This window comes from Pteropus vampyrus, unplaced genomic scaffold (assembly GCF_000151845.1).
Source record: "Pteropus vampyrus isolate Shadow unplaced genomic scaffold, Pvam_2.0 Scaffold18, whole genome shotgun sequence".
In the NCBI taxonomy this organism is placed as follows: Eukaryota; Metazoa; Chordata; class Mammalia; order Chiroptera; family Pteropodidae; genus Pteropus; species Pteropus vampyrus.
The window spans coordinates 9144928-9157851 of record NW_011888799.1 but is presented as its reverse complement, the minus strand read 5'-3'; the positions used below and the strand labels follow the sequence as shown (position 1 = coordinate 9157851).

Below are 12924 nucleotides of genomic sequence, written 5' to 3'. Positions count from 1 at the left end.
AAAGACACAAGTAAACAAAATCAGGGATGAAAGGGGAAATTACGACTGACATTGCAGAAATACAAAGGATCATGCAAGAATACTATGAAAAAGTATATAACACCAAATTTAATAACCTAGAAGAAATGGACCAGTACTTAGAAAAATACAACCTTCCTAGACTGAATCAAGAACTGGAAAAATCTAAATAGACCAATCAGCAGAATGGAAATTGAAACAATCATCAAAAACCTACCAAAAAGTAAAAGTCCATGACCAGATGGCTTCACTAGTGAATTCTACCAAACATTCAAAGAAGATTTAATACCTATTCTCCTCAAATTCTTCTAAAAAATTTAAGAGGAGGCAATACTTCCTAACTCATTTTATGAGGCCAATATTACCCTGATACCAAAACTTGGTCAAGATAACACACAAAAAGAAAACTACAGATCAATATCTGTCAAGAGCACAGCTGCAAAAATCCTAAGTAAGATACTAGCAAACCAAATACAGCAACATATTAAAAAGATTATACGCCACGATCAAGTGAGCTTCATTCCAGAGGCACAGGGATGGTTCAACATAGGCAAATCAATAATGTGATACACCACAAATACAAATTAAAAAATAAGAATCATATGATCATATCAATAGATGCAGAAAAAGCTTTCAACAAGATACAGCATCCATTTATGATCAAAACACTTAACAAAATCAATATAGAAGAAAAGTACCTTAATATAATAAAGGTTATATATGACAGACCCTCAGCCAACATTATACTTAATGGTGAACAACTAAAAACCTTCCCTCTAAGATCAGGAACAAGGCAAGGCTATCCACTATCGCCACTCTTATTCAATATAACATTGGAGGTCCTAGCAAGTGCAATCAGACAAGAGAAAGATATAAAAGGCATCCAAATAGGAAATAAAGAAGTCAGACTGTCATTGTTTGCAGATGACATTTTTCTGTATATAGAAAACCCTAAAGACTCCACAAGAACACTACTAGAAACAATAAGCAAATACAGTAAAGTTTCTGGATACAAAATCAATGTTCAAAAATCCATAGCATTCCCATACTTTAATAACAAAGTGTCAGAAAAAGAAGTAGAAAAATAATCCCTTTTGCAATTGCAACAAAAAGAATAAAATACCCAGGAATAAATCTAACCAAACATTGAAGGACCTATATAATGAAAACTATAAGACCCTATTAAAAGAAATCAAAGAAGATACAAAGGAATGGAAAGATATTCCGTGTTCTTGGATTTGAAGAATCAACATAGTTAAAATGACCATATTACCGAAAGCATTATACAAATTTAATGCAATCCCCATAAAAATCCCATTGGCACTTTTTAAAGAAATAGAAGAAAATATCATCAGATTCATATGGAAGCACAAAAGACCCCAAAGTGCCAAAGCCATCCTGAGAAAAAAAAATGAGGCTGGAGGCATCACTCTGCCCAACTTCAAATTAGACTACAAAGCGACAGTACTCAAAATGGCATGGTAATGGCAGCAAAACAGACACGCAGACCAGTGGAATAGAATTGAGAGTCCAGAAGTAAACCCATATTTATATGGGCAAATAATTTTTGACAAAAAAGCCAAAAACATACAGTGGAGAAAGGGAAGTCTCTTCAATAAATGGTGCTGGGAAAACTGGAAAGCCACCTGAAAAAGAATGAAACTAGACTGTTGTCTATCACCACACACCAAAATTAACTCAAAATGGATTTAGGACCTGAATATAAGATCTGAAACAATAAAATGCATAGAAGAAAACATAGGAACTAAACTCAAGAACCTTGGACATAAACAGGATTTTATGAATTTGACCTCAAAGGCAAGGGAAGTAAAAGCAGAAATAAGTGAATGAGACTATATCGAACTAAAAGGCTTCTGCTCAGCAAAAGAAACCATCAACAAGGTAAAGAGACAACAAACCGAATGGAAAAATATATTTGCAAGCAACACCCCCAATAAGGGCCTAATATCCAAAATATACAAAGAACTCATATGACTCAATAACAACAACAACAACAAAAATGATCCAATCAAAAAATGGTCAGAGGACCCGAACAGACACTTCTCCCTAGAGGACATACAAATGGCCAACAAATATGTGAAAAGATGCTCAACATCGCTAGCTATTAGGGAAATGCAAATCAAAACCACAGTGAGATATCATCTCACACCTGTTAGAATGGCTATAATCAACAGGACAAGTAAAACAAATTTTGGAGAGGATGCGGAGAAAAAGGAACCCTCATACACTGCTGGTGGGACTGCAAATTAGTACAGCCACTTTGGAAAACAGTATGGAGCTTCCTCAAAAAGTAATTGATCTACCATATGATCCAGCAATCTCTCTACTGGGTATTTACTGCAAAGACTTGAAAACTCATATCCAAAAATATATTTGCACACTGATGTTCATAGCAGCATTATTCACAGTGGCCATGACATAGAAGCAACCGTATCCTATGACAGATGATTGGTTAAAGAAGCTGTGGTACATATATACAATGGAATGTTACTCAGTCATAAGAAGAAATGAAATACTGCCATTTGCAACAACATGGATGGATCTTGAAATAATCATACTAAGCAAAATAAGCCAGACAGATAAGATTGAAAATCACATAATTATCACTTATATGTGGGATATAAACTTAAAAGCAACAAATGAACAGGACAAACAGAGACTCATGGACATGGACGGTAGACTAGTGGTTGCCAGAGGGGAGGGTAGGAGAGGGGAAAAAAGAAATAAAATGTTAAATAAATAAATAAATAAATAAATAAATAAATAAATAAATGATCAATCAATCAATCGATCAATCAATCAAAGGTTCTTTAAAAAATTTGAGGAAAGGATCACTTAAATCTCATTAAGAACTAAATAAAAATGTAAAGCTTTTCTTGTTAGGTAGGTTCTATATTTGCTAATTAGTTTAAAGCCAGAGGTAGTTGTGTCTACATTATTTTATGAACACTTTAAATCATCTTAAATGGCTCTCTTTTATTTGGCAGGTATAGTTTACCCAAATAGAATACTATATGTATAGATCTATGTATTTGTCTATGGAGTCTTAAAAATTAATAAATGAAAATGGTCAGAACGGAAAAGTTTTAGTAAATACTAATGCAACACAAGTAAAGCTGGTTGTTATTTTTGACAAGAAAACAAAAATTGGAATTAAAATAAGAACATGAAGGGAGATGTTCAATGATTTTTTATAGTGAAAAATTTCAAATGACCTTAATGTCCAAATGGTTTAATAAATTACTGATCATTAATGTCACATAATATTATGCAGTTTTGGCTTTCTAGCTGCAACCAAGATGGAGTAAGCCAACTATAGCGTCTCTCTTATATTAATTAGAACTAAAAGCTCTGTAAAGAATACAAAATCAACTACTGGTGGACTCTGAAAAGTAAACAGCTACAGGCAGAATGAGGACTGAACTAAAAACTTGAATAATCACTTGTAGCAGGGCGAGTTACACAGGTTTCTTTTTTCCCCCTTTCTTTTTTCGTGCTTTGTATCTTAATTTTGACCTGAGGTTTGACCAGATCAGAGCTGTCCAGATAGAGTAGACAGCAAAACTCTGAAAGAAATCTCTTATTTCTAGCCAGTGGATTGGGAAAAGAGGCCCCTGACTGCTAGCAAGTGGGGATTGGATGAGAAATCACTTCAAAAAAAAAAAAAAATTCCTTTATCTTTTTCCCTCTTGGCCCTGTCCTGAGAACAGCTGCAGTCACTGCCTGGGGACAGCAGTCACAGTGCAGGCACCTAAAAATCTAAGAGAAAACTCTGGCTGTGGAGCCCGGAAAAGGGCCCTCTGTTATTTAAAGAATGCAAGGAGATGGTTTTTTTCCTCTTTTCTCTATCTGCTTCACTCCAAAAGCAGGCTCAAACAGACCTAATGGCAGCTCAGAGGGAAAACCTAGCTAGAAACATGCTTCCTGGCCAAGAGACCAGGAAAAGGGTCTCCTGGCCAGGGCTGGATTAAAAAGGACCCTTGGAGTCTAAAAGTGTTGAGAAAATATCAGAGAGGAAAGGAATTGGAAAATTTGAACACCTACTACTGTATGTGAACTGATACAAGTCCCAAGGTTACCCCTGAACTGTGCATATACAGAAGAGAACCAAGTAGGTGAAGTAGTAGTCTTTAACACCTGGACTACTATACAAACCACTGCCCAAGTTCCAGAGTAACTCAAGTGGCTTATGTCCTGGGCATATCTGAACATCACAGCAAAGTCTTTGAAAACTAAACTGACATTAGAACCATAAACACAGAAGAGACATAACTTGTGGTATGAATCTAACTGGGTTGATCGCCTGCTAAAACAAAAAAATTTTCTAGAAGATTTTAAGTCTTCCAACATAATATTCAAAACATTCTGGGTATAATACAAAATTACTCAACATAAAAAGAACCAAGAAAAGCTAATCATTTCTCAAGACAATCAGAAGCAAATCCTGAGATGATCAGATATTAGAACTATCAGACACAGATTTTGAAGCAAGAAGTTCAACAAACTCCATAGAGGATAAACTCAAACACCCAGACATATCACATTGGCATGGAAAACTGCCCACCTTATAATCTTGAATGAAGAACACAGAATATAAAACACAGAATATGTAGAGTGAAATGAACTATGTTCAAAAGATGTAGATGATATATTTATATTCCATATAAACTGAAAAACTTTAAAATAAAACCAAACTAATCAATCTGTTTATCTTTGGGTGAATGTGTTACAGGTGATTGATACTTTCTCCTTTTTAACTTTGCCATTTCCTAGATTTTCTGCATCAAACGTATTTTACAAAGGTCATGAACACCAAACAATTTTCATTTTTGAAATCCCAAAATGAAAATTAAGGAGTAGAACATTAATAACTAGTTTGCTCAAAGGGATACAAGCATTAAATCCAGAAACATTGATTTTGTTATCGTTTTTCATTGTTATTATTACAATATTAGTTTTTTTTTTTCCTCTCCATTATTCTGAACACAATGGCTTTGGAAATAGTTCACCACCTTTCAAAATGAAGGACAATGCTCTCATTAATTACTATTTATATAATTCCATACCTCAGATGGACTCTTATCCAATTTGGGTATGCCATTCCAGACATTCTCAGGGTTCACTATCTCCTCTATACCATTTGAAAGGTCCAAAACCTACCGAAGAAAAAAATTTTCATAAACATTGGTAGTTTTCAAATATTTAACTGATTTTTGTACTATAGCAATCCTTTTTAAAATGAAATGCTTTAAAAGGCAATGAAAATGATTTTTTATTAAATCTCAATCTTATGTTTCAACTCAATGGTACTTTGGTTCAAAAAACATGTCTTGTGCTTGCCTAGAGATCAAAGATAGATATAATTTAGATCTCAAGAAGTTCAAACTTTAGTGGAGAAACAGACCCCTAAGCAGATAAATACAATACAACGTAGGAAATACAGACTTCTGCAGCCGGAGATATAAATGTACAAGTAGGAATACAGCTTTTTTGGGGGGGTTGGGGAGAAGAAATGGAGAGATTTAGAATATAATGCTAAGGAATGTTTCCTGGAAGAAGCAACAACTGAAGAAAAGTCTTTTAAAGATAGGTAGAAATGAACCATTTTGTGAAGGGGACAGAATACAGGCAAACAGAACTACATTATTAAATATATATATATAAAAAAAAAAACTAAGCAAAATAGTATATATAAGAGAAATCCAGCATTTTGATGTTCCTCTGATATAAGGCACAAAACACAAAGGAGTAAGACATAAGGCTAGAGAGGTACACTGACACTTAAATCTTGGAAGACCTTTAAATCTTTAATGAGCTTGACTTTTCTATTCCAGACCAGCAGTTCTCAGATTTTAATGGTATAAGAATGCACAGCCTTGCTCCTATCCCCAGAAACTCTGAATCAGTCAGCCAGGGCATAGCCTAGAAATCTAATATTTAGGTAACACACTAGATGATTCTGATACAGGTGGTTTCCAGATCACAGGAGAAACACAGTCCACTGAAAGTCCCCAAGAAGTTTTACACACAGGAATGATGTAGTCAGATTTGCATTTAATAAATTTCACACTGGCAGTGTGGAGAATGAACTGAAGAAAGACTGGAAAAAGTAAACTAAATAGAAGGTTATTAGAGTAATCTGATTGTGAAACGAGGAACTTAACGAAGGCAGTGGCATTAGATATAAAAAATTTTAACTGAGGTAAGAAGTGGAAAGTGTGGAACTTAGTGACTGATAAGATTTCAGTGGTAAGGGAGATGAAAGAGCTTATGATGATTTCTTGCTAGGACGCTTTTAAAACGATAAAAATGGAATATTACTCGGCTATAAGAAAAGATGAAATAGTGCCATTTGCGACAACATGAATGGATCTAGAGATGATCATGCTAAGTGAAATAAGTCAGACACAAAACATTGAGAACCATATTGTTTCACTCGTATGTGGGATAAAAAAAAACTGAAAGCAACAAACGAACAAGACAAACAGAGACGCATAGACACAGACAACAGTTCAGTGGTTACCAGAGGAAAAAGGGGAGAGAGTGGGGAGGTAGATAAGGGTAAAGAGGGTCAAATATACGGTGATGAAAGGAAATTTAACTTTGGGTGGTGAACACACAATGCAATTAATATACATATGACATATCACTGAATTGTACACTTGAAACCTGTATAATTTTATTAACCAATGTCTCCCTAATAAATTTAAATAAACAAACAAACAAACAAACAAACAAACAAACAAACCAGTTTTTGCACTGCATCAATACATCAAGGGAAATGAACAGGGAAAACATTTGTTTAATTGCATTTCCTCATCTGATAAAATTTCCTTAACAGTCTGCAAGTATATTTTGTGATAAAGTACTTCAACTTTACTTACCCTCGTGCCTTCTTCAGCTATTTCCAAAATCTCACATTTAGACCATGTGTTCCTTAGACTTGACCACACAACACATTTGGATCCAACAGTAAATCCTTTCAGAGTATAGGTGTTCTCTTGTTGAGCTGCCAAATTGAATAAGGAATCAAATGCATACCTCTTAATGATAGATACACGAACAAAGCATTTTCCTAATTCTGCCTTTACTATTTCTATATAATCAGTTATCATGCACAGTATGACATGTTCTAAGTCTGTCACCTTTCTTCAATTTTATTTTAAATTCTTCCAGGGTCCCCTCCCCATACAATTCCTTAAAACTTTCCTCAAAAAACACCACCATGTGTGATGTGTTTTTTAAGGATGTGAATCTGCTTGTAACATTAAAAATTACTACTAAAAGCCAGTTATTATCGCTACATGTGGTGTGGTGTATGGTCACAACAACTATTTCTACAGTGAAGCAGCAGCATATTGCAAGTGAGCAGACACTCTTATCACAAAGCTATTACTTATCATTGAAATATATAAGGACTAAAAATCTAGCATAATATTTAAATAAATTATCATGTATCCACAGAATGGCATACTATGGAATCAAAATATTTTGAAAACATACTTAAGGGATTAAAATGCAGCATTGAACACTATAAGACGGTATAATCTCTATTTAGTTTTTTAAACTGTATGTAAATACACACACACAGAGGGTGAAAGACAGCAGAAAGGGAGTCCACCACGGCATTGACCGTGCTCATTTCTTGGTGGTAGGATTATGGTGATTTTCATTCTCCTTAGTCTAATGTTTCCTCTATTTTGTACAATGACTCAAATTTAATAATATAAAAATCGACATTTAAAAAGTCTAACATTGATTATAAAAAACCTAAAAGTTAGCTATTTTTATGTAACTTTTAAATCTTATTAAGTAGCAAAAAAAAAAAAAATAGCAGTAAAAATAATTTATAGAAAAGTTAATGACAATAAAAGTTCTCCAATATTTACTCATGGCTGTTAACTGTTTTAGTTAACCTAAATCTATTTTTTGTTTAAAGGATTCTAAATGAATGGCAGGGTATATGCATGAAACAAAAGTTAAATTTGAAAACTGCTAAAATGATCCCTACTGTAAATTCATGCATACAGTAGTGCTTGGCAAAGGAATACTTGTTTTATGTTGTTTTGTTTTATTAAAAAAAACAAAAAACAAAAAACAAAAAAAAAAACATAGCCTCTTGATTTTAAAGATATTCTGTTAACATTTTAACGTGATTAAGACAAATTTTAAGCATTCTATTTTAAACACAAAACAATTCAGCATTTTACGCAGCATATAAAGTAGTATTTTACATTGATTCCACAAGTTAAGGTCCCTATATTCTCAATATCATCCAAATCTAATTCTCTTTTCAGGTTTTAATCTTTTCTGCAAAAAAAAAAAAAAAAAAAAAACACCATTAATTAAAAAAAATTCAAGTAAGAATTATTCTTTTCTTTAAGACAAATAAGTAATCTTGAAAGACACTAAGTAAACTTTAAATGAACGTGAAAGAAAAAAAATACAAATACCTGAGACATAAGCTGGTAGAGCATTGCTGTGTTTCCTTCCATCTCTGGATTCATCTTCAGGGAACAAAGAAGTCAACGATGAAATGGCATCTCTGTTTTTATATTCTGTGAATTCTTCTTTATATATATTCATTTCAATCTGCATTTTGGGATCACAATCCTGTCCATGTAGATGCAATGGCAACCTATGCTGGTCATCAAAACATTCCACACAACTGGACTTTCCTGTGTCCTCAGCAAACATGGATTCTTGGGCTTTCTGGCTAACTCTTAAAGACAAAGATTTTATTTTGTCATCTAGACACACCTGGGCTGTAGGTAATTCTAGTTCTGGCTGTTTCTCAGCTTCACAGGTGAGGGGAAGTTGCACTGTAAATGGCTGTAAGGTGGCTTCTGTGTCACAGCTTTGGGGGAGAGACACCATCGGAGACTCGAGGACTGGCTCTTCATTTTCTTCATCCCCAACTAGAGAATGCTGTAGCTCAATGGATTCTATTTCCAAGAATTCTTTTGATTCATCAGGAGAAAGTGCCACCTCAAGTGAATTAAGTTCTAATATCTCTTTTGTTTCACAAGCTTGTGGTAATAATGTATTAAACCCTGTAATTTGGTATTTGTGATCAAACTTTGCTTTGTCAACCAAATGGCACTCTACTTTACCTTCCAGTACCTCAGGGCCAATTTTATCTTTGTGTGGGTTTTCAAAAGCTTCAAAAATGTTATCAATTTCAGAGTTGTAGAATTTATTTGGTTTGGTTTCAATAATATTTAAGTCTTTTTCAATTCTTTCGGAGAGCTCATCTGTCTGTGCTTCCACATATAGTCTTTTCTCTTGTCCAGTTTTACTACTTGGTTTCTTAAGTCCAACATCAGAACTAGGAGACCCAAGAGCCCCCTTTATCTCGGGACCATTTTTTTCATAGGGCAGATCACTGTTCTTAATATCAATCTTAGAATATTTCTTCATTTTCTCGTTAATACTTTTGCCTTTGCTTTTCAAGTCAACAACTGCTAAAGGGATATCACAAACATCCTTTTTGATTTCTAATATTGTTATCTCCAACACATCTTCTGTTACTATTTCATAAAAATAGTCATTTCCCTCTTGAGGGCACACACCCTCTGAAATATTAAATCCTGAGAGGCAGCACGGAAAGGCTTGCATGGGAACCATCAGAAGTTCAGAGGGAATGTTGCAGAGTGCTTTTGGGTCCACACAGTCTTCAACGTTTCCGAAGTCCACAAGCCTGACGGATACGAGATAATCTTCACAAATACTGGTGATAAGTGCCCTATAATAATGCCCATCTTCTCTGTATCTCACAATGCAAGGGTCTCCAATACGAGGACAACTTCTCCAATCTGTTACCTGTTCTCCAGCAGTCTGTACTTCTACTTCTAAGTACTGAAGTTGCTCAGTATCGGCAAACTGACACCAAAAATATTCAGGCCCATCTATCACGGTGGCATAAGCTCTTATCAGTTTCATCTTTGGATTATACCAGTTAAGGAATACTGAAGTGTCGATGTCTGTCTTGCTGACAGACTTTGAAAAGGTACCTTTAATTATTTGGGTAGAAAGTCCTATTTCAGATTTTTCACTGACAGCAAATCTGCTAATCATATCTTCTGCTATGATACCATGGTCATCGGCAAGAATAACTTCCCATTTGTCTTGAAATTTAACAAATTCACATTTTATTTGAGCCTCATCTGTCCTTCGGGAAAAATAATGCATCATTTCTTTACAGTTTAAAATCTCAGGAACCCAAAGTCCCTTTAAGGAGCAGTGAATACACAATCTTGGTAACACTGCATTAATAAGGTCAAGTTTACCTACTTTGTTAGTATGAACCACAGAAATGTTGCCATAATCTATAAATTGTACAGAGAGGAGGTCATTTGGTTGTTGTTCCTTGACCACAGCACGATACCATAAATTATCTTCTGGAAAAGTCGCACATATTATATCTCCTTTTTGCAAACGTGGACCTGCAAAACATTCAGGCCTTCTACTAACATTATTTAATTTCTCTGAAAGATGATTAAGTTCGGCTTCATCTTCTGCTAGTTGAACATAAAAGTCTGAAAGGTCATTTATATGAGAAACATATACAATTGTCTTAAAGCCAGGCATTATAGTCTTCTGAGGGAACTCAGAAAATTTTAGAGGCAAATCTTTGTTACATGAATCTCCTGTTTTCCTTTCTGAAAGAGTGGGTTCTAGTTTTGTAGCTTTCAAAGGTGGTGGGTCAGCAAAAATTTCTTCTTTTTTTGTTGTTGTTAATGAAGACACTTGATTGTTTTTATTTCCCATAGATTCCTGATGTTGAGTGACAAAGTTTGTCTTTGTTGAACTCTGCAAAAGTTTGAGCTCTTTACATGCTGAACTGATCTTAGGTTTGTATGACTCTCCTAAGATCTCCATATTGCATAATTTGTTCTCTACTGATTTACTTAAATACTCCTTAGGTGACAAGTTTATATTTTCCTTTTTTACTTCAAGAGTTTCTACTCTAGAGAGTACTTCACTTACTTTTTTTCTTGCCCCACCTTTGTAACCAAGTAGCCCTAGTTTCTCATTAATGTTAGCATTAATTTGAATACTGTCATCATATAGTTCTATAATCAGTCTCCCATCTGGATCTTTTGCTACAACCAAAGCCTTCAATGACTTATCTAAAACCGTCTCCTGAAACCATGTTGTAATTTCTTCTGGTATACGATCAGGAACATCAGATAATGAACATTTAACAGCTTGCATGGGCAAAAGTAAGACATCATATGCATCACTAGGTATTGGAAGCAGATCATCATTTGTTACCACATAAATGTTCCCAAAATCAACAAAGAAGACTTTATTTGGTTCTTTTTCTATAATTATCCCCCTATACCAATTTCCATCAGTATACTTGGCAAGGCACAAAGTTCCGCGGATCAAAGGAGACGTTTTTAAATTTGGCAAAACTTTACTTAGTTGTGTAATATTACATGACAACTGTTCTAATATATTTGCATTTCTTCCCAACTGGCAATAAAATGTCCAAGGGTCATCAACATGTGTTATATATACTGACTCTTCACTTCCAATTTTCATATCATGAGTAGAATAGTAGTAAGAATGTAGCTGAACAGAGGACTCCAGAGGCTTCTGAAGTTTAACTGGTCTCGCAAGTCCCTTTTCTACCAAAAAATGGCATGCGCTCTGAAAGGGCGTTAGCAAATCCACGACATTAAACAGTTCTTCATCGTGTATCGATGCCAAAGCAAATATTGTGCATTTTAATTCTAGATTGTCTTCCCATGCATTATCTACAAATTCACTGAAAGCCTGTATCGCCTTTTCATCCCAAACGAAAGGATTTTGACCAGTTGGTTGAATTAAATTATAAAGACTGCACCTAAAAGCCTGCGCCTTAACTTTGAGAAACTCTTCCCTAATTGAATAAATATTCTTCATAGATACCATATCTTCATCTCCATAATCCACAAATACTACTTTGACATGCTCTGGTGATTGTGCCCCACTGATTAGAGCTCTGGCCCATTTTCCATTTACTGTTCGTAGTGCCAAACAAGCAGGGGTAGTAGCTCCCTGGTAAGGAGTAGGGGCATCATTGCAATAGTCCTGAATATCACACATTAGGGTTTTAAATCCTTGCATGTTCCTGGTCAGCTGGCACCAGAAATAGCCAGGATTTTCAACATATGACACTTTGACTTCTACTGTACTTCCAACTTCTACTTCTCCTTTACAAGAAGAGCCTGGTTTAATTTCCAAAAATTTCTGTATAAGAGGAGGATAAACAGACACTCTTTTCTCATTTTTCTGTATAACTAATCCAGCTGAAACATTTGCAACAACTGTTGTGTCAGTCAAAGCTTCTGAAACAGATGCTTTATTCTCTCTCTTGGCTTCCTGTTCTACTTCTACCTTTTTGGCAGAAGATATTTTGTTATTCCCTGCAGTAAAATGGTTTGAAACATGCCCTGGGGAGTGGGCACATCCAGAAATATTTTCCCTTGTTTCAAATTCCTGATACTTGGCATATCCAGCTTGAGCAATTACCTTACTAATGTTTTCTTCCCCTGTTCTTGATTCATCAAGAATCTCAATAACATATTGATTATCCTGCTTATCAAGGACATGGATAACTAATTCTTTGTGGAGCACAGTCTTTTTAAAAAACGAAATTGCCTCCTGGCTCCAAGTTTCTGCCAAAGGCCAAATATCGGCCAGAGTACACCTCAGAGCCAATATTGGTAGCCGTCTAAACTGAGGAAGCAGCATCCTTACGTCATACCAGTCCACATTTTCTGAATTACCTCGATCAACTAAGAATACATCCACACTCTTGTCATCTAATCTGGTGACCATAGCCCGATAATAGCCATTTTCTTTCCATTTGACACAGCACAGGTCATCAGGTTC

The 12924-nt window shown here is 35.0% G+C and overlaps 1 protein-coding gene across 2 annotated transcripts in view; it reads right to left on the bottom strand.

Moving 5' to 3' along the window:
• The window catches only part of TDRD6 (tudor domain containing 6), a 23425-nt gene that overhangs the window by 6016 nt on the left and 4485 nt on the right, over positions 1-12924 (bottom strand). The window contains exons 2-4 of one of the 2 annotated variants that reach the window (XM_023527668.1): positions 8493-12924; positions 6924-7048; positions 5106-5195 (exon numbers count right to left, since the gene is read on the bottom strand). The exon at positions 8493-12924 is cut by the window's right edge and continues 1 nt beyond it. In XM_023527668.1, the coding sequence (XP_023383436.1) occupies positions 5106-5195; positions 6924-7048; positions 8493-12924 (4647 nt within the window). The remainder of the gene's footprint in view (positions 1-5105; positions 5196-6923; positions 7049-8492) is intronic. The other variant, XM_023527669.1, reaches the window with a different exon arrangement.